General features: G+C 35.4%; 1 protein-coding gene across 1 annotated transcript; it reads right to left on the bottom strand.

Moving 5' to 3' along the window:
- Positions 1-19,926, bottom strand: ren (renin). Its single transcript, XM_023956684.2, has 10 exons — positions 19,690-19,926; positions 5,936-6,023; positions 5,663-5,807; positions 5,134-5,257; positions 3,710-3,828; positions 3,427-3,623; positions 2,903-3,025; positions 2,672-2,813; positions 2,482-2,580; positions 1-759 (listed from the first exon to the last, which is right to left on the bottom strand). Exons 1-10 carry the CDS (start codon positions 19,694-19,696, stop codon positions 598-600), a joined length of 1,206 nt encoding a protein of 401 aa, XP_023812452.1. The 5' UTR covers positions 19,697-19,926; the 3' UTR covers positions 1-597.
- Between the last annotated feature and the right edge of the window lie 2,890 nt (positions 19,927-22,816).

Below are 22,816 nucleotides of genomic sequence, written 5' to 3'. Positions count from 1 at the left end.
TATTACGTCATTACATAAATAGATTACAAATTCTATGTTGTTGTCATGCAAAGCAGATCCTAACCAAAAAAAGTATTTTCAAATTGAGGTGTAAAAATATAAAACATACTTGGCATATATTTTGGTGCAAAATAATAGGAAAGAAATGTTAAAGAAATAATATGCAGTCCTCTTTGTCACAATTGTTTATAAAAACCTGCTCATTTCAGCATTAGTTGCATGTGATTCTACATTTGGCTGGCTATGCAGTTATAGACAACCAACATTTTGTTTTCATGCTCAGCATATTTCCCATTGTCTATCCACATCAGTTAGGGGGTGGGAGGTGAGAAAGGGTTGAGGGGTTGTGTGTAGGCCTGGGGAGGGGGGTTCTATTTTAATTTTTGTGTTTGTTTTTACATTGTTTTGTTTTGCATTAACGTAAAGCACTTTGTGTTGTGTTTTTATAGGAAAAGTGCTATATAATGAAGTTTGATTTGACATAAATACTCAACAAAAGAGAAGAGTGAGCTGAGAACAGCAAGACATAATTCAGAAATAAAATCAAAAGTTGTAAAGTAGGATCACAGAAAAGCACTTGAAATTTTTCACTTCCTGTCAGACCGCTGCAGCAAATCCTATCCTGTTGTGCCGGCGATCAAACTCTGTGTAGTATCGGGCAATGAAATTGGCTCCAAGAATCCAGAGGGGCCCTGTGGGCGGGGGCACATCCAGACCCCTGAAAGTGACTGTGCAGACCTCCCCTTCAATCTGAGATTGCTGCAGCCACACAAAACAAATAGAACAAAACTTTGTAAATATTAACAAAAGTAATGCAGTCAAAATATGAAGTGCTTAAAGAAATACCTCAGCTCCAAATGTTGATAAAAATTAACAGTTTTGTAAGAAAAAGAAATATATTACTAGTTTTACGTCCCTGCAGAAATGTAAACCAAATATGTACAATTCTTCTAATTAAAAGAAAGATGTGGGACCCTGCCATGCAGTGGTTAGAATAGGAAGTGCAATAATTGTTTCTGTTGGGTTTGTCCGACTTCTAATCATACTTAATTTGCAAATACTGAAGCAAATCAAAATCAGCCTTTAAAGTCATTATTTTAAAATGTTTATGCTATGCAGACATCCCCAAAACAGTTTCTCTGAGTTTTTATATTTTTAGGTTTTTTAGGTTTTTCTGCAAACTTATAACAGTATAATATTTTGGTGTCAGACAGCACTGTTGCCACTTCTGTTAATGTTTAGCTTCTTGGGGGTGATGCAACCACAAGGGGGCACATCCAGAGGTTTTGCATGCAAATCCAGAAGATTGTGTGATGGGCACCTGATTCAAAACCAAGGTCAAACCAAAATACAAATAATTATTTTTACGCCATGGTTAATCACCACCAATGTTGTTCACCTAAGGGTGCCGGTAGAAATTGGACTGCTATTGGACAAAGACGGGGAGGAGGAAGGCGTGTTCATAAGCACAGAAAGAAAAAGAAAGGCAGGAGTGTCGGCCGACATAATGGAAAGATGGAGGTTGAATATACTGGGTGTTCAAGATACGAGATGGAAATGGAACATTTTAGACAGAGAGCAGGATGCTGAGGTTGGAGCTACTAGAAAAGAGGGTTAGAGGAAGACCCAAGAGGAGGTGAAGGAGGACAGGGTGATGGAGGTTGGTATGACCAAGGAGGATGCGAAGGACTGGTTAGGGGTGGATGATTTGTTGTGGCAACCCCTAAATGAAGCAGTCAGAAGGAAAAGAAGAAAAACCTCTTGTGTAGCGAAGCATTCATGGCCCAATTTAAACAATTTCATTGAGAAAATCATTCCCTATCAAAACTCTATTAAGCATTTCCTGCAGTTATCTGGAGATATTGCAGTGAAGAGTCACACAGAAGGTTTTATTGTGGTGAGATAAAACTGTTATCCTGTTTGGAGAAAATGAAAACCATGTGCCCTGAATTCATTTTTAAATTATTCACTCTTTAATTATCATGAAGAACAAAATCCAGAGTCTGCATCAGCATGAGGTTGTTTTAGTGCCCCTAACTCTATGTGTTGACAGGATGTGACTCGTTCTCAGTAGGGAAGAATTTGGAGCAAATGATTCTGTGCTTTTGAGCGTCATTATGCATTTTCAAGACAACAAAAATAAATCTGGGATGATTCATTATTGATCATAGTACCCACATCTGTGTCTTATGAGAAGAAACTTCAAAATTATTTTTTGTAAAATGGTTTATTTCTAAGATTATAAAATATTAATAAAGACATTAATAACTAATACGATGCAGACATGTCAAGATATTACCATGTCCTAGGCTTTGACAGTCATTAGTGGAACAATATTAGCAGAAATAAGCCTTGTTGATGACATTTTCTTTTGTCTGATCTGATAATGTTGAGAACATTTAATTTTAAAATACTTAAATATATTGGAAACTTTGTGGCAAATAAAAAAAACAAAAACAATCATTAGAGTCTCTTTCTTACCCATAAGATGTAATCCTCATGTGTAAGTGAGTACTGCTGGCCCCCCAGGTGGAAAGTAACACTGGGCAACAACTTCACTGTGTCACAGTTGACTTTGTACTGGTGAGAAGAAATGTGTGACAGATCGTGAAATGTAAAAAGAATGTGGTTTTTACGGGCAATTAAATTTCAAAGAACATGTAAGACTCACTCCACTTTCATCCAAATCTGCCCCGATGGTTTCCATCAGCACGGACACAGAAGAAGCCGGCCCTGTGATGTAGGAAGAACCTGTGTCGATCACAGCTGTGCAGCCCTCTGCACAAAACATTGTACGTGTCCCCACAGAAACCCTGAAACAACAAGTGAAGTGTAGCAACACACACAAAAAACACAGTCTCCCAATGAGACTAGATGTAAGATGGCTACACAAAGATCTTACCCTTTCATTAAAACCTCCCACTTTCCTGTGTCTTTTGTTTTGACATAATTGAAGCTCCCAGTGTAGTAGTTTGGGTCAGTTCCTCCAAGAACAAGCTCTCCACCAGGAGAATGTTTTGGATCCCTGGGGAGAATAAAACAATGACTCAAAGATGAATGATCACAGTCACTGTGTGCAGGTCAAAGACCCCGAAAGTTCATGACAGCTTCTACCTGTTACTGATACATTTACCAATAAAATAGACAGTCATTTCTAAAACTAAAATAAAAGGCATCCTTAACCCATAAAGGACTATTTTCCACTTACTTAAATGTAAAAACTAAAAAAAAAAAAAAAGTGTGTAAATGGTCCAACGATCCACACTAAAAAGAAAAAGTCTCTTATAATTTCTCAAATATAATTAACTAAAATTACAGTTTATAAATAAGAAAATGGATGCCAGAAATGTAACATGATTCTACTGCTAGTGTAGTTTTTCTGATTTGTCACAAAATGACAGTTGTCAGATGATTTATTAAGGTCACCTGCTGTAATAGACAGAAAACACTTCTTCTTTGAGGACATGCTGAGACATGATGCGGTCAAACACCGGAGTGATCCCATCAATGGCCACGTCAGGGTAACCCATCCCAAGAACTCCATCAAATTTGGCAAAGATGAAAGGCATGGCAGACAGAGAGGTGGCTTCTGCAAATACTTGCACCACAGGAATCCCACCAACCTGCCGGGATCAAACGAGGTAAAGATCAAATGTCTCACTCGGTGCACGGACTGTAAATCATTTTAATTTGATGGCTTTTAACTTACCACAACCACATCCTCACTAAGAAACCCCCTGACATTTCCAGAGGCATACTGGATGGAAAATCCTGTGCCATTCTCAACATAAGTGCGAGAATGGGATGCATCGTACCTGTTGTGAGTAACTGGAAGAAGAATTAATCAAAGCAATATCGATCTTGATTTTTGTGTTAAAGTCCATTAAATATTTCATTTTTAAATGTCTACCTTAGATCTCCCTTAAACCATCTTACATCCATCAATTCACTGAGCTTCTCTGTTTACGTTAAGTGTTTAGTGGGGGTCAGTATTTAAAGACGTAAGTGTTGCAAGACAGAACAAATGTCTGCTCCAGCAGCTATTAAAATGGGGAAAATCAATAAAAGGACTTTAAAGTTCCACTTTATTTGTACAACTTTCTAAATTTCACCCTCTAAATTTTTATAGCGTCAAGCTATAAAACATTACGTTTTACAAGACAGAACATATTCACAAGAAATAATGCTAAAATGTAATTGAAACAACAGCTAAGTGAGAGGTGATTACCGCTGATAAAATAAAGACAAAAAAAGCTAAATAAGTCACCATGAAACTAAACTAATAAGTCATGTTTTGGAATCCAAACCATACAAACTGATGGAAACATCTCAAATACATAAAAACCATATTAAAGACTATAATTTATAGAATTTATAGTAAAATTAAATTTTACAGGAGTTCAGTGAAATTTGAAAAAAGCAATACTCGTTAAAAAATAAATGAGTGTATTTTGTCATTGTAAAACTAAACAAGTTGCATTTAAATTTCACAGGAAACTTATTTTTATTGCTGTCAGAACTTCCAGAACAAGCAAGACATTTCATGGAGAAAGGTTTGATTAATAGGGCTCTAATAACAGTCTTTTAACCAAAACAATACAACAACCTTGGAACTTTAAGAATCAAGACAATAAATGAAATTCATATTTTTGATAATGTTATAGAAAACATTGAGGAAACTTTTTATTAACCCTTTTATACCTGCTGAAGCAAATATTCATCAAACTACTCCGGTTCCCAAATAACTTTACTGTAGCATCCGCGTGTAAGCAAAAATGTAATCACAGTTTGTTTATAGCTGGAAAGAAATTCAGGAATAAAGGGGTAATTTTTTTGATGGAGAAGAAAAAAACTTCATTTCCACCAAGTTCTTGATCAAAGTGCAGTTTATTCAAAACTCTAGAAACATAAAGTACCTTTTATCTGGCAAAATTGATAGAAATGGCAACGATAAATTGAGTTTATTTGCATGAAAATCCATTTAAAAAAAAAGATTATGATTTTTCTAATTCTAATCCCGAAATCCGGGAGTGGACTTTGAGCACTTTTAAAATGCAATGCCTTTGTGTGCATTCTTAAATATGCATGGTTCACATCAATATTAGGATTAAAGGCATGCATGTCAGCACTTACAACAGGCAGTGGAAAAGGGTGAGCAGCTTTGGGAGGGCACCCACAGGTTAGCTGAACCAGTGTCAAACACCACATTGAACATCTGGGCTGGAGAGCCAATGCTGATTTCTCCAAAGTACTGAGTCTGTTAGGAACAAAAAAGCATTATTTTTGTCACTACGTGTTAAAAAAAAAAGAATCCCATGTGCAATTATTTCAAAATGCGGTTTGAAGGTATGGAACTTGACATTAAAAGAATGACAGAGAGACTGATTACATTTAAAGGCAAATGCATGGAGTTTTTTTACTCAAGCTGACATTTCAACACCAGGGTGAAGGGTCTTGAATTTGTGAGGCCCTTTAACCCACTAGATGAAAGTCTCTTTCTTTTTTTTTTTTAAAAGCAAGTCCAGGTGCCTTTAATTTACCACATCTTGGTTTCCAAACACCTGTGGAACTTTCACACAAAATAACAAAGATATTTCTATTGAGTTTCAGAAATGTTCCTGATAAAAAGGCCAACAATAAAAAAAAAAGAAAACCATCTCACATCCAAATAGTTGGTTAGAGGAGTAGGAGCAGTCCCATTGTTGTCAGCTGGTTTCATCTGAGCCAACTCGGTTAACACATGCTCTACAGACACTCCCATCTCCTGCAGAGTCTCTCTGATGCTTGGCATCTTCTTCAGTGCAATTCTGGAAAAAAATATGGAAAAAAAACACTGCCTTTAACACCATCTAGTTGAGGTTTTTGCCTATTTTTCTGCCACATATTTTCTCTTGCTTAAAAACGTGTTTTACATTTAGAAGGATTAGTTTGTTACCTTCTTAAAGCGTTGCTTGTAGATGCTGTCAGTGACACAGCAACCAAAGTTGTCCAGTAATTCACCAGTAGGGTCATGATGGCTTTTTCTACAACAGACCAAGCCAGTGATGTCCACTGTATTTGTTAGTTTTTTGTTTTTTTCTTGAATCCTAGTTTTTGAAAGCTTCTCCTCTCAGCGTGGTCTCTTGTGTCTTCGTTTGGTTTTATACCCTGAACCCCCCCCCCCAAAAAAAAGCCTAACTTATAGGCCACTGGTTGTGGATCTTTCTTAGATGGGACTACTTGAAAGCAGTGAAGGTCCCCTCCCCCAGCATCTATCCTCTGGATCAGTCACATAACCTCTAATGTGATAAACAGGTCCCAGAAGGAGATCTGACCTCTGACCTGTTGAAAAACATACTGGCCCTGAAGCTTCAGCGCAGAGCTTCACACACTGCTGACGTTAGTAAGCTGGACACTCTCTCCTTAGAGTTATCAGAAGCTTCAGAGGAAATGAAAGACGGAGTGAGCTGTCGGGGCAGAATAGCTCGATGCTGTTTCCAGAACTTCAACACAGGTAACAGTATAATTTTTATAGGTAATTATGTTAGACACCTGATAATGAAGAACACTGAGCATCTTCACCCTCAAACACTGAAAAAAAACTATTAAAGCCTTCCTTGCCTGGAACAATAAATAACAACCCTCTTTGACTTTGCTTTAATGACAGAGCTAGACTTTTACTTTGTAACGATTTAACCTTTGAGGCTCAATAAATGGTGAACAAAACACAAAAATAAAAAAAAACATGAAACAAAAATTAAAAACAGGTGGATCGTTCATCAAAGGCATCATGGGATGGAAGACACAAACCCCAGACAAAGTTAAGCAGTGTTTAACCGGTAAGTTTAGTCACTCAACAGGTGACGGGGTCATGTTGGGTGATCGTGGTGGACCCCAGTACAGGAAACATAACTAAAATGTGACAAAACCAAAACTTGAGAAGGCTAAATCACTACTGCAGGAGGCAAACAGTGACAAAAGGACTTGACAGTTAGACCAAAGAGCCATAAAAACTGAGAATGATTAAGTAAGAAGAAGCAGGTGAGATAACTTAAAATAATGATAACCATAAACTCAGAAATACTTGAGGTTAGAAATCCGTTGAGGTGTCCTTGACATCAACAAAAGGGAGGATTACCTTTCGTTTGACATGAGCTTTACTACCAATTTATAACTTTGAACCTGTTTCTGCTTTTAGTTTATCAAAGCATGTTGCAGCATCATTAGATAAAAATGATGACCATGTTTGAAACAAAATACTGCAGGACATCTAAAACATATTGAACTCTGTTCACCTTCAGCTGAAGTCATCTCTTTCTAATACAATAAACACCATTTCCAGAACTGATTTTTTTTATAGTGAAATGATTCAACACTAGGGGTTCTATTAGATATTATTGATGAAATCAACATCAAACAAAGTAATACAGACAACACGACTATAAAACTGAAAAAATATCAAAGCTGTGAAGGATTAAAACAAAGTGAATACTCAGGTCAATCTGACACAACACAATGTTTTTAACAAGTTTCCACAGATGTGCTCAGTCTGTGGTTCTGTACGGTCAAATAAAATACACTCAGAGTTTCCATATGTCAGTGATAAATGACTAAAAGGTGAGTCCTCATCATTTTGCATGCAACTGTCTTTAGTTCTTGCACCCCCAACTCCAAAGGTTAAACCCCAACTGTAAGACAAAAAAACAAAACCAAAATAAAACAGTAAGTGATAGAGACAGGGTGCAGAAAATTTGAAAATCATTGTGTTAATGGCTAGACCAAGCACTCACTGTCTGATTTTGAATTTGAAGTAAAACCTGAATTTCCTCAAATGACCCTCGGAGGCTGATTTCAAAAGGAAGCAGAAGAGTTGCAGAGGTAGATGGGAAATTTCTGATCAGAAGGTTGCAGGTTGCCTGCCCATATCATGAGTGTCAAGACACTCTGCCCCACGCTGCTCTTTATATTGGTTGGAGCCTTTGCATGCCAGCAACACTACCATCAAAGAGTGTGAATAGAGACTGTAAATTGCCTTGGACCTTAATCAAAGTAGAAAAGAGCCGTACAAGTTTACGTCATTTCCTGTCTGCAGTGTTAAATCCCAAATTTCCCATAATAAATTAATTTACAGTTTAGTTTCAATGTGGATTGCTTTTTATTCTGTTGAACAAAACTGCAAGTATTTTGATTTTATATAGCATATATAGCAAAATAATTTATGGCATAATTGAAATATATGGTGTCATCAGGATACATTGAGAATTTGCAGAAAACATTTGCTCTGCCTTTTCCCAGAATTTGAAAATCATGGCTGCTGAACATGTATTTAACCTTTAGTGAAGAAGAAAAAGTTGAACAACAGCTTGCATTTTAAAAAGCTGCCCTCACTGTGTATTTTATTTCTTTATAAGTTTCTTCATTTCATACATTTTTGTGGTTAGTTTGATTAAGAATACAACCATGTTTATAGGCATGAAAGAAGAGCCCTGCATTGAAAGGAGGAACACTGTGTACCCTCAGCATAATAAAAGGCTTACCTAACAAAGAACCCCTGCCTAACGTATGAAACACAACTACTTTGTACAATCATTTTAGAGCCAGCGTTTTAATGTATGATTATTTAACCTTTGGGATTCAAGGAAGTAAAATCGTAAAAAAATCAAGAGGAGTAAAAAAAAAAACAGTTAATAAAAACAACAATATACAGGTAAAAACCTGCTTTTATTTTTTAACAAGGTACCAAAACATAAAATATAAAAAAATGGCATTATCAACCTGAGAGGGTAAGATCTTAACCCTGCAAGGCAGAGTTTTAAATTTCTAACAATTTTAACCCTTGTGCTATCTTAGATGACCCCACCCTTGCATTGACGTGTTCTCCCTACCATGACAAAGGTGGATAAAGGTGGAAAGATTTCATGTAATCCATGGGCACCAGTGAAGATCACGAATCATTGAAGAAAAAAGGTTCAGAGCACTGTCTTGTGGGTCTAGATGACCCAACTCCCAATGTTAAACTGCCTAGGATAGCACAAGGGTTAACATCGTTTTTGTATGGTTTAGGAAAAATAGAAAGATGGTTCTACTTTATTTATGCATAAGTACCTTACCTCTTTTGACAAGCCTACAAAGAGAATTTCAGTAGTACTGGTATAATGATGGGAATGAATTTCATGAGTAAAATCTTTCTAACCCCATGAAATGGATAATGAAGTTCACATGTGCAAGAAGAACACAGATGTGTCACAGTCTGCAATGATGTGTCATCATATGGCACATATGGCAACGCCACACTTTCCCTTTTCTCAAGTCATTGTTTAAGTCCACGTGATTTCTCTTTTCCAAGTAGAAAATGAGAAACTATAGCCCTTTCAGTTTATGTTGTAGTCTATGATCCATCTTAATTATAACCTAAACTATATTTAGGTGTTAAATCACTTTTCATTAATTTTTTTAATTAATCTTGTCACTTTTGGTGAAATGGAAACATCTATCCAGAAAGTTACATCTATCCTTTTGTATTTTATTCTTTAACACATGAAGAAAATGCTTATTATTTGAAACAAATTATTACATAACACAAACCTTCATCCTCTAAAGTGTAGAGTCTAGTTTATTGGATTGACAGACTAAACTTTTAGCTTCAGAGTTTTCACAAGTTTTTGCTTTGTGAAAAATAGATTTTTTTTCTATTTTGTTTAAAATTAATTTAAAATGACACCTCCTCCTCTTGGAAACAGGGTGTGAGCAATCAATTAAAAGTACTGTTATTAAAGAAAAAAAACAAAAGTTTCTTAGTAATTGTATAGTAATGTAGTTTTAAAACACGTTTGCCTTGAAAAGAAAGATAACACCTGCCAAATGTGCCATAAAATTATGTACAAACAAGTTGAGATGCACATCACAGAAATTTGACTCTTCCTGACCAGCCATGATTATTTCGTTTTTTTCAATTTCTTTCCCACACTGGTCAGAAACTCCTGCGTCACTCCTTTATGGCCTCCCACCTCTCCTCTTAGCCTAATGTGCTGATGGGCATGGGAAAACCCTAGAAAAAAAACTAGCTTAAGATAATTTAAGTTCATATGTCAGAAAGTTTTCTTTCGTTGCTCAAAAACTCCTGGAAGTTTCTTGATTAATGTATTATTCCATTAATTTAATTCAGGGGTCACGTCGCATGCTATACTAGCTGTCCTTGGATGAAGGCAGGGTAGATCCTGGACAGGTCATACAGTCTATTTAAGGACACTAAAGGTCAATTTAGAATCTTCCGTTATATTTGACATGTTCTTTGACTGTGGTAGCAGATAGACTAGGATAAAACCCCTGCAAGCTTCAAAGGCTCCGGTTAGAACTCAAAACATGCAATTAGACAATGATTCTCGGCATCTCATCATTGCACAAAAAGAAAAAAGCGAAAAGAAAAATAATTCAGGAAAACATGTGGTAAAAAACCAATTGAAGCCTCAACAGGAGGTGCACATAACAAACACTCGAATGAAACCAACACTACAACATGCAGTTAGCACTTTTTAGGATAAAGAGCTGTGGTTCATTATAGGAAATACTTATTTTATTCATGTGAATGAGCCACAAAAAATAGAAGCAGTCAAACATCAAACTCTGAACTGATAGATGGCATTTGAAAAACAAAATATCTGCAAAACTTTGGCAGTTTTCTTTGGAGTTAAATGATCTAATTAAGTTATCCAATGCAGCACACAGAAACCAACGAAGTCAATGGAGTTCAGTTAATTTTCTGTACAGTTATGTTGTAAAACGAACTTCAATAAGGCTGTGATCCCATCTGGAGTCAATATGTATGAAAATGTGTAGCCCAGTCATAGCAACAGGGGGTAAAAAATTTTGAAGTTGCAAATAAAAGAGGCGGTAAAGCTGATTTCATGCACAGCAGCATATCCATTTCAAAGAGACGTCATATTGCTTGAATTTTGTTTATCCAGGATGCCAAATACTTCTCAATTGGTGTTTGAATTTCAGCAATTTTTTTTTTGCCCGAGAGCTTGAGGTCTGAGAAATGTCATAATTCCTCTGCCAGCAGAGGGCAGTATGAGACCTAATGACATATCTGAACAACCTAATTGAAGTGATATTTAGCTTTTCTTTTTTTTGTCCCTAAATGGTTACAGCAGTTGTATCTGGGGGAAAAATCCTGTAAGTGGAAGAGTAAACAGTTTACAAGTTTTAAAAAAAGCACAATGACTTAGTGACAGGAAATAACAAACCTGCAGTTGAACTCACTAAATGTGGAAAACTAAATCAAACAAAGATTTCTAGAGCAAAAAAAAACTAAACAAAAGTAAAACAAGGCAATGAACATAGAGCCACTGACTATTACAAAATAAAAGTGAAAGCATGCGTTGGCCAGCCAAATTACCCTTTGCCTCTAAACAAAAGAAGACTTCCACCTAAAGGTAATGGAGAAAAGTAGTTCATGCAGTATTTGCAACATGATCAAAAGAACTGATCTATAATTCACATTAAATATGAACAGAATAAGAAAATCCTGGCTATGCATTTGATAGCTGATCAAATATTTTAAATCAAGGGAGTCATAAGAAAATTTATAAAATAAGAGCAAAAACAGATGGGTAAAAGGGTTTACAGCAAACTAATAAATAGATGTTCTACTTTTCAAATGTTTTTTTGTGTGTAATGTATAATTTCCTGTGTTATTTTTTCCTTTTACAAGTCAAGTACATAAGAAATGCAAGCTCTTTGGTTTTGCAAAACATTCCTTCCAAAACAAATCTGATACAAACATGTTTTTTGCAGGTTAAAATGCGAAAAATCCTCAATCATCAAGGGTTAACTTCATTGTTTACTTTGTTTAATTTGCTTTTCAGTCTTCAAGTCTGTGTTAAGATAATCAGTCTAATAAACAGGACCAACTTCTATAGTTTATTATTTTATTTGTTCAAGTCTTGTATTTTCACACTTTAAGTCATTACCTGGACTTTCCTCTTTGTTTTAGTCTTTCTAAACCACTTGTACTCGTGTTTTAAGTGTATGGAAGTTTTTCTGTTCCATTTAAGTGCTAGAAATTCAGTTCATTTCTTTATTTTGTATTTTGAGGACAACTTACTTTATTTAATTAATTAAAAAAGACAGGATTTTTTCAAGAGTAACATTCACTAGTTATGCGTTAAAAATATTGACAAAAAAATGCAAAAATACATTAAAATGCACAACAAAAAGAAAGTATTACATCTACACAAGTAAAATACAAGAATAAAATAAAAATCCGGTCTGTGTGACTTCTGGCTTCCCAATATTTGAGTTTACTGGTAGAAAAAGGGGTGATGTGTTCAGCACATTGTTTTAAAGATGCAAATTAAAGCTTTGGCAGCAGTGATGCCTAACTGATTTCATGCATGACAGATAGAAAGCTTCAAAAAGCCAACTGCCCTGCACTTCAAAGTCTGCACAGCAGGTAGTGGTACTTAGAAATCTTTGCAAGGGTAATCAATACTACAGCATTCTTAGAGAGTGTTACTTTTGTTGAATTTCTTCCAACTGCTTCAACAGCCAAAAAAAGTATTAATAATAATTTAAAAAAACATTTATTCCTCCTCCTCTTCATTTTTTTTATCTGTATTGGCCCTGTCAGTAAAAAAAAGGGTGAAAGGGATTCTCAATGCAGAAATTGCATTATTTTTCTTTGACTCATAGATCTGTACACAATCTTCTAAAACAACAATAAAAAAATTGAATGTACAGAAATAATAATTTTTTTGTTCTTTTTCTTCATAAAAAAAGTTTAGAATTTTTATTTTTTTTAATCACAAACTCTAAAATTTTAACATTTTCTTCACATTCCTTTTCCTGAAATTCGACTGAAAACCTGTTATGGAGCATCAGTACTGCCTCAATGATCAGAAAATCAAAAACAGCAAACTCCAAAAACTGAAGCATGTTTAATTGTCAAACAAATTCCACAGCTGCATCATTTAGAGCATGCCATCCTATTGTCCAACTGCATGAAACATAAACTAAGTTAAGTGGCACTTTCTGCAGTGGGTGATGACAACCTGAACAACACATCTTCTCTATTTGCATAATTTAAAAAAAATACTTTAAGTTACCAAAAAATGTCTTAAAATGCTAATCAGCTTCATTCCACAATCAAATCGCCATTTAATCTTATTTTTATCTGTAGTGGTCCTTTATTTTGTAATTCCACTTTTATCCTTTGTCTGTTCTAAAGGAACATCTGAATTATTTGTTGTTTCTTTAGAAGAAAAAAATAAGTAAATGTGTAAGAAAGCAAAACTGGCACCAAGAAAAATCCTCCTTAAAGTTAGACTTAAATGCAAAAACTGAGGAATTAATGTTAAGTGATAAACAACATTTTCTTCTACTTCTGTGTTGCAGCAATCCTTTTTTTTTAACCGATGTAGGTATGACAAAAGTGTGTGTTAAAGAATAAACTGTTGACAAAGAAATTCCAGACTGATGCCTGTTTTTTTCTTGTTCAATATAATTAATTTAGAAGTAATCATTTCACATTTAAATAACAGCAATAAAAACCTTTACTATAAAAGAAAATTGTCATAACAGTTGGTCAAAATAAAATTATGCTATTATTTTTTTTTAATAAAAACATGACAAAGAATGAATTCAATTGAGTTAAATTCATGAGTAAAAGGTTGTTAAATTAAAAATTAAAATTAAAATGTTTTCGTAGGATAGGTAATTTCTGACCAGTAGGACAAGGGAAGTTAACATAGATTGGCCAAGCAACTTGGCAAGCATTGAGTCTGAGAGGAAAAGCCCCATTTATGTGCAGGGATGTGCTCCATCACATCCTTGCATGGACTGTGTCCACAGGACATCCTCTCAAGAATAAAAAAGGCACATCCTTCTCTAATTACTGAGTTTTGTGACTTCCTGGACTACATGTGTCAACACCAGCCACACACCCTCTGTGCATTGCTCCCTCTAACAGACCGACTCACCACCAAGGCAGAAGAGGAATCCCCTCAAGACACATTGTTCTCATTTTTCTTATCTACAACATGGTTTTGTAGTACTTTGAAGTAGTTTAAAAGAAAAAACATCAGGTCTCTGAGGTGAAGCAGACAGGATCCTGTGAGTCAGCTTGGAACAGTAGACAATATAAACGTTAGGGGAGGAAGAAAAGAAAATCAGATCACTGTAAATGTTGTCAAACAACACTAATTTATGGTCATATTGTAGAACAATAACTTAGTTTCACTTTGTTGGCTTTGGCCACTTTGATGGGCTTTTTTGTGCAATAATTAGAAAGATAACAAAAAAAAAAAAGTCTACAGTCCAGTTTGATAAAGTCGTGCTATAAATGTCGTATGTGTAATGTGGTCTCATGTTTATGAGATTGAATGGCTAGAATTGATGTGAAGCCAAAAAAGGAGTTAAAGTCAAGGTGGTCAAGGTGGTCTAATTGTAAGTATTTGGCAGTCCGGTCCAGTTTTAGAACCAAGAAAAACCATCTTGATGTTCATTGCAGATTTAATAAGTGAAAGGTTGGAAGTTTTGTTGGTAAACTGTTGTTGCCACGCTAGATAGAAACCAATATTTTCTTATTTATAACTTATGGCATTTTTCTATGCAACTACAGATGCATGTTATTTGTACAGGCGCCAAACCCAGTATTTAGATAAACTGGAAGATTCAAGAAGAGATTCTAAAGATAAAAGAATTGAGTTGCAACTTTCTTTGATTCTGAAACTGTAGACTAAAAGGTTGTCTTTTAAATACTTTTGGTCTTAGTTTATTCCCTGGATGAACTGAAGTGAACTTTCATGAACAAAAATAAAGTTATTGCATACCCCTTGATGGAATCTGAGATACAGCTGTGTAAGGTTGCCAAACAGCTGTGGCCAATATGTAAAATACAAACAACGTCTTTAATAAAATGTTTTTCTATGTTGCAGTAGTTGGACATGGGATTTTGTTTGCATCATGTATGTTTAAACTTATTGCGTTAATGAGTCAGAATGTGCAGACCAGAATACTTACTAATATTCTGAGGCTGACATAACTTCAAAAAAAAAAAAAAATTAAATCCACTGTGATTCTACCTTTTTTTTACCTTAAGAATTTGTAAAAAAAAAAACAAAAAAAACAAATGGATTTTGATTTTACTTTTATCATTTTTAATCATACCCTCTGAATACCATTGAGATGTAGTCCTCTCACTGATCTTTGACCTTCCAAAGAGCCTTCAGAACTTCATAGGAAGAACATTGCAAATATATAATAGATGTGTTTTATTTCAACACTTCAGTACATTTTCTTGACTTCCAAAGACCCCTGATCTCGGTTTGATTGATTATCTGTGGTGTAAAGAAATCCAAGCTCACTTCACGAAAGTAGAACTTGCAGAATCTGAAGGATCAGCTGAGTGTTTTGGCAGCTGACAAACCACAACAAAATCTTATGATAATTCATTTCTTCAAAAGGTGTTTAAAAATCTATCTTGTTTCAAATCATAGACAGAAAAAAGTCACATGCTGCACTGAATACATGGCTGTAGTAGATTTCAGTGACCCTGGTGTAATTTTGTCTACTTAAATTGTAAGATTTTTCAGAGTGGAAGTTAAAAAGATTCTTCACTTATGTCATTAATTAAAAGAAATATGTTTAAAAGTCCTTTTCCCTTTTTAATCACTAAGGATAATAAAGGTTTGATGCTTCATGTTTCTCCACTGAATAATTCAATGTTGTTCCCTGCCTGCTATTGCTACGTACTGCAAGGTTGAAATGCAATGAAGGGGAAGGCTCAATGCATTGGGACAGGCCTTGTTTTCTACGCCTGCAGCAGAGCGTGTGTTTGTCTCTTATGTAAGGGAAGAGGTTGGATGGCTAGAGTACAGCATCCATTATTGTCTCTGTCATCTTTGAGTTTCCATTTTCTTTATTGAAGTTTAATAACATTTTGAATTTAATGATCATATTTTATGGAGGTGTTAATAGTTATTTCTCTCTTGTTTTTTGCATCAACTCCCTTCCCTAAGGAGAATCAAAATGTTAAAAACAACACAAATTAAAGGGTTATCTGAGACATCTGGAGTATACTTATTTAACTTGTACTGAATGAATACATCCTCTAGCCATCTGATGTTTCTCTGTGCTTCACCGCAGTTTTCTTGTCTTGTTAAATCCCAAAGAGATAAAGTTGAGTTTTTCTATTTGCTTGATTTGTTTCTTTTCGTTAGTCATACCGGATATGGCTTGACACAGATGAAGAGCATTTTACGTACTTTACAAAGTAAGGACACACATGCATTTTTTTTAGATTTACATAAATAAATCTTGCTAAAGTAGATAAACCAACTGCTCAACCGAGCTGCACTAATCTGCATCACATGCACAAAGAAGCACCTGGCTTCCCTCCTGACACATTCATGGACTCTACAGAAACATCAGCAGCTTTGACTGATGCTCATACTGTAGCTGATTCGTGTGACTGACAGATAAACCTTAACTTGTGTTAAGTTTGGACCACTGAGTCAAAACAAGAACCTGTTCAAAAGTGGTGGAGAATGATAGCTCAAAGATCCTCTAGACTTTAGACTCCAGCAAAAAAATATTGTGAGCTTAGTAGTCAGATGCTGTGGAGGTTTGTTGACTTGTAAAGAAGCCAGAGGTGGGAGATGCAGCAATCACCACTGACACCAATGAAGAATGATAGAAATCTTGAAAATCACTTTGAGCTAAATGAAAGGACGATAACTAAAGTAAAAAACAAAACAAAAAAAACAACATTTGTGGCCGTGCACTGTTCAAGTCAGAGCGTTATAACCTACAAAATGCAAACAAGCAGATTCCAGAAACAAGACCTGACACATCATGAAGACTCCAACGAACTGCTTTTCATGACAAATAATATTTATGTTAGATCATCCAAAAGACTAAGGCCTAACTTGAGCTGGTAGATTTCCCCTATTGTGGTTTTGGAATTGGTTTATTTCAAGCAATCAAAACAAAACAAAAAAATGCTAAAGCAGACAAAAATAAAGAGATATACGTCTTTACGTAGATATCTCAAACTGGTTGATTAATTGTGACTTGATTGGAAAATGAAAAAGTTAAAAGTAAAAGAGATGAATGTCCATACACAAGTAAATGATGCCATCATAATTACTCTCATTCATAAGTATACATATTTGCACTGATGCATACACATGACACACATTGAAATCTTTATATGTGAAGTTGTCAAAAAAAAAAGAAAAAAAAGAGTTTAATTCAAAACTTGAGAAGGAGTGGGAGAAAGTGAACTTCCATGATAAAAAAATAAAAATTTTTGCCAAGATCTAAAAACCTGTGTTGTTTTCTTGGACATTTTTGCAGAGCGGCAGTAGATAATTTGAAATTGGTCTTGAACAAATGCGCGGAACAAGTCCACCCAAACTTCCCAACAATGATCTGTTTCCACTCTCTCCCACTTGCTTGCAGCCCCTCACACCCCCAACCTAACATGCGTTTTGAGCCACATGCCAGCTCAGAGGAGGAAAAGAGAAATACGTGGATAATTGTCTGCAGGTAGGTGCATCAGAATGGAGCGGAGCAGAGAGCTTGTAGCTTGCTGTTGTAGCTTCTACCTTACACCTACAAGCTTTTTCCAACATAATATTTTGTTAAATCTATTATTAATGTCTTTCTGACTAGGTTTCAGAAGTCTGTACTCACACAGGCATGCTGATTGTGCTCGTACTTTTCTAATTAGCAGTTTCCCAAAACAGTGTCCCTGTTGCTCCTTGCTTTGCTTTTTTTGTTTTGTTGTGTTGTTTATTTGTTTGCAGGTTGTTGTTGTTCACCTTTTAGCATATCCCTTCAGGGGTCGCCACAGGGAATCAGATTTCACTGAGTCGCACTGATAGTTTGGCAGAATTTTTTTACGCGGTTGCCCAGGCCCTCTAGATATTCACAGAATATACGAAAGATTAGGAAAAGAAGAGAGACATGAGAATAAAGAACTACCAAACTCATGAAGAGTGTTTGACAAAGTACAAAAAGTCTTTCAAATTTGACAATTATTTGAGTTTTGCCATCAAAAAAAAAGTGTCCTTGCTGTAACTAAATATCAATGCAAGCATTTCTGCTAAGATGCTGGTGTTAGAAAATGTTGGAAACTTCCTGTCAGCTAAACATTATTTGATTTTGTAAAGAGATTGGAACAATTTAGCTTCAGATGAAAATGTGTGCATCTTTAGAATAACACTGGAGCACCACTTCCAAATATATAAAAAAATATATAAAAAATATTATGTAAAACTAAATGTGAATAACCTCGACAAACCTAAAACAGCAGACTATTAAATCAGCAAACAGAAAATAATACCGTCTGTCTAAAGGTAAGGCTTTCTGACACAAAAAGATAACTATAAATTTAAAGGTGTGAAACATCTATCTTTTGTTTCCTTGTATCAAAGAAAGAAAATAACCATTTGGGAACTTTCCACACTTTTAAGCAATATGTCTAAGAATGTTAAATATTGAGATTGAGACACACAAAAACCTGAATTATTTTTTTCTGAAATGTTCAGATAAGGTTGCTTTTTCTTTATTTAATCTTTCAATGGCGCAGTTTAACTGTAAACAATCTGTGTAACTGAACAAGCGTGTTGAAAGAAGTAATGAATAACATATGTAACAAAGGAGTGTGTTCAACAGCATGACCATAAGAGTTGAATACAACTTCTCAAACAATCATGGTTGGTTTCTTTGTGATCATCCCTGAAAGTTTTTTGCAGTTTTTCTCTATCCTCTCCAACAAACAACTTTTACTTGCTGGTTAATATATTACTGTTGTGTACTGACTGCGGCCTGATGACATCAATCCATCTCTGTCACGGCCTTAAGAAAGACTGACGAAAAATAAAAGGCTTTAAATTAGTATTTCACATGTCACTGGTGTGTGGTTGCCTTTGCTTATAATTCCAACACTTAACTGCTCAGAGAGGTTTTGTTCATATTCCAATCTACCAATTTTGTGATTTTGCAAATATTGGGAGAACTAAAGTCCAAGTAGAGGTAAAGAAAGGCCATGATTTTCTTTGAAATCATGGCGGTGGAGGTCATCAATGAAAAGGTTCTCTTTGAAATTATGGCCCTGGTCTCTTTATTCTAATATTAGGATAATCTGAGAATTTCACTATTTGTCTTAAGTTTAAAGTTGCAAGACTGCACCTATCTTCACAGCTAGCTATAAGTAGGGGACTTTGATTTTAAAAATTCAACTCTGTCTGCAGTAGTCAGATGGAGCACATCCATAAAAAACATAAAAACCCTAAATGCCACAAGATCAGCACATTTTTAAAAGATTCTTTCTAGAAGGAAAAAGATGTTATTGTGAGGGACCGATGATTACAACAGGACTTTGCAAACTATGATTTGCTTATAATAAAAACATCCAAATATGACAAATGTATAAATTCAGCCATAAATCTGGATAAACCCACACCAATGAAAAAAAGTTTTACTTTACCCACTAAAACAACCAACAAGAAGGTACAATGGGAGATCCAACCACTTGAGAAACATAGAAGAACCTCAATATATTGAACAAATGCAGACAAGACTAAACATTATACTTGGTCCTTCAGACTAAAAAAAAAAAAAAAAGTAATTGCAACAAAAGCAAGCCAACTGAAACAATTTAAAGTAAACAATAACATTTTCAACTGACGACTTTGTTCTCACCTTCCATAAAGGTTGAGTATTGCTGATCCTAGTAGCCCCTTGGTTGACTTGTACATACAAACCCCCTGAGGCTTGGAGTTCCTCTGTGCACTGGTGGTTCCACAGAACTTTTAAGTATCAAAACTGTTGATTTCCTTTTTGATATAAATGATAGTCAGATAAATGTTTCGGAGTAAGAAAGCAAGATTATTTCTGGGTGTACATCACGAGTGAAGACCAAGGGTCACATTCCTCCTTGTTTTCTAACATACCCTCTCTGGCATGTTTTAATTGGCTAGACACACCTGATCCAGATATTCAGCCATAAGTAGGGCAGTGATGAACTCTGCAGACACACCGGCCCTCGAGGCCCGAAGTTACCCACACCATAGCGGAAAGATGTCCAACAGATAAATAGCATATGTAGAATAAATTGAGGAAGGCTGGATGGGTCACTAATGATTGTAAGTGTCTGCCATGTTTTTATCAAAGAAATGAATGACCTTTCATTTATTCACCTTCTACACTCATTTATTTCTGTTCAAAATCAGCAGTGTGGTAGCCTTCCCACCTTGCTGGACCACACAGAAACAGACAACACGCAAAGTCCACACGAAAAAAAAACAAAAAACAGCCAGGATTTGAAACTGGGCCTTTCCATGCAGCTCAATTTGCCAATTAAGGTTGCAAAGCAAATTGCATCATAGGACCTGAAGCATGCTCACTTGCAGAGTTTTCAGATGGCCACTTGTTTTGTGAGGGTCTGTTTTGTGGCAGCGGCCTACATTCCAACATCTAAAGCACTTGAGTGCCTTGCATTTGTGTTGTGTTCTTTGGCCTGCAGCAGTTAGTTTTGCCCACTGAGAGGGTCATGTGAAAGGCTGAGCAGAGCCCACTTTACAGCAAAGCTTACCTACTATGTGTGCACCGTCAACACATCAAAACACAACAATTAGGCCAAAGGTTATTGTAAAGCAACCAAACATAAGGATCAATGATCATATTCAGATTTTTGAGTTAAAAAAACAAACATTTTGGGACAAATGGAGCATGCAGAAGACATGATAGCTGATTCAGTTGGAAAATGCTGGAATGGAAAGCTGCCTGTCATGTGCGGCTATCCAGGCCACTGGCTTCAGTGAAAGAGGGCCAGCCACTATACTGTACAGACCGGAAATACAGACGGCCTGCTTTCCTTTGCTGTGGCATGTGCCTCTCACCTGACCTCTCCTTGTTCTGCCCAAACTGCTGAAAACCTGGGCTCTTAAATAATTGCTCACTTTGTCAGCCACTGACACGAACTTCCTTTCTCTTGTTAAACTCTGATGTGGAAACTTTTATCTTGGAAAAATATGTTGGGAATTAAAGGGAAAAAAGGCAAAAGGCTAAGTGAGAAACATGGTTTTCTGCAATGCTGTGATGATGATGGGACACTGTTAAGTGAGGGTCAATTTGATCTTTCTCTTAAATCTTAACAATCAAAACAATATTTATTTTAACTTTTTATCCATTTCTGGAGGGAGGTTCATCATAAAGCAGTAGTTCTAAGTATGGTGCTGCAAAATCTCATAATAAAGTTACATAAGTAGATGCAATTGACAGCTGTTGACAGCAGTCAAGATGGTATTATGTAGCAAAGTTAAAATTTGAAACAAAAAGAACTTTGTTTAGAAAAGCAGCTTTCACATGGAAGATCTTTCCAGGAAGATGACAGGGGATGGAAGGTCTTCTTTTATCGAGAAATACTCATACACTCATCTATTTTGTCATTTTTTTTCTTTTCTAAGTAAAATAAGAAACTCTTTATATCTCCAAATCAGGTGGCTTTTTACAAGATGGCCAAAAAAGTTGCTAAAAATGTCAGAAAATGTCTGATTTACCGATGTAAACACATCAGTTATGAGCAACTTTTCTTTCTCTGGATCTATATTGATTTAAGTTTCAAACCAAATGTCTGATTTTGATACTTAATGTTATAATACATCCGAGAGACATTGTAAAATCTAAATATTTACACTGCAAACTATTTAATACTTTCAAAGACTTTAAAACCTTGATTTTAGACATTCCAGATATTTGACCAGGTTTGAAGTTGTTTTGTCTTATCTTTTGCTCTACACACCTTTCCAAGCTTTTTCCCAAAATCAACAGTCAAAGTTTTTTTGTCTTATAAGAGTTAGCATAAGGAAATTGTTCTTGACAATAGAAAAACTTGGTTTAAGATTTTAAAAACTGCATTAGCACTGTAATTTTTGGCTTGATTTTTTTCAATAACTGGTGACTAGCATTCACTCTCACTATTTGGGAAACAAAACATTAGATTTATTTCCTAAGAGTAAGAACTGGTTTTAGATTTTCCGAGTATTTTATAAGATGGGCCAACTTGTACAAAGATGATATTTTCGTTTTGTTCACAATTTTTTTGAAATGACTCATTTCCCCCAAATACACTTATGTCACTGTAATCAAAATAAACAACAAATACTAACCGTTTGCTTAGTACTATAAAAAATTATGCATTATTGGACTGCAGAACATTTAATTTGAATGTAATTCTAACAGCTTTTTTTAGCTTATTTGTTTCTCTTTTTAATACTTGTGTGGAACTCTTCTTTATAAATGTTGATATCTTATTCCAAGTTTTGTTGTTTAGTAAAAATGATTTTTTAGTCATTTTCTTCTTAAGAATAGTGTTCTTTCCTGGTTTTAGCCCAACTCTTTTTGCTGTGTAAGATTCATTTAATTTTGTACAATTGTTTTGCACAAAAAATTTTCGCCGGAAGGAAAGAAAATACGAGGAAAAAAAAAACAACCTTTCTCTGTTACTCTTCACTTCCCAAAGGGAAAACCATGGAAATTTGGATCCGTTTACTGGATTTATATTTAAAAAATAAATTATTTTAGGACACAAATGATCTTTAGGAAACCTGCTCATCTGAGCATTTATGTTGGAAAAAAGAAAAGAAGTTTCAGGTTCCCATTATCTGGAGAGAGAAAAAAAACAGGATGCTCAAGGACCCGAAGGATTTACATGCAGAGATCGCAGTAATCCATCTGGAAACACAGGTGGCTGAGAGGAGCTTTAGGACCCGGTAAGTAAGGGGGTCGGGTTGGATTTTTTTTCCCCCTTAACTATCCCAGCGGAGAT

This window comes from Oryzias latipes, chromosome 7 (assembly GCF_053564925.1).
Source record: "Oryzias latipes strain Hd-rR chromosome 7, Olatipes_Hd-rR_3.1".
Lineage (NCBI taxonomy): Eukaryota > Metazoa > Chordata > Actinopteri > Beloniformes > Adrianichthyidae > Oryzias > Oryzias latipes.
This window is presented reverse-complemented; position numbering and strand designations above follow the sequence as displayed.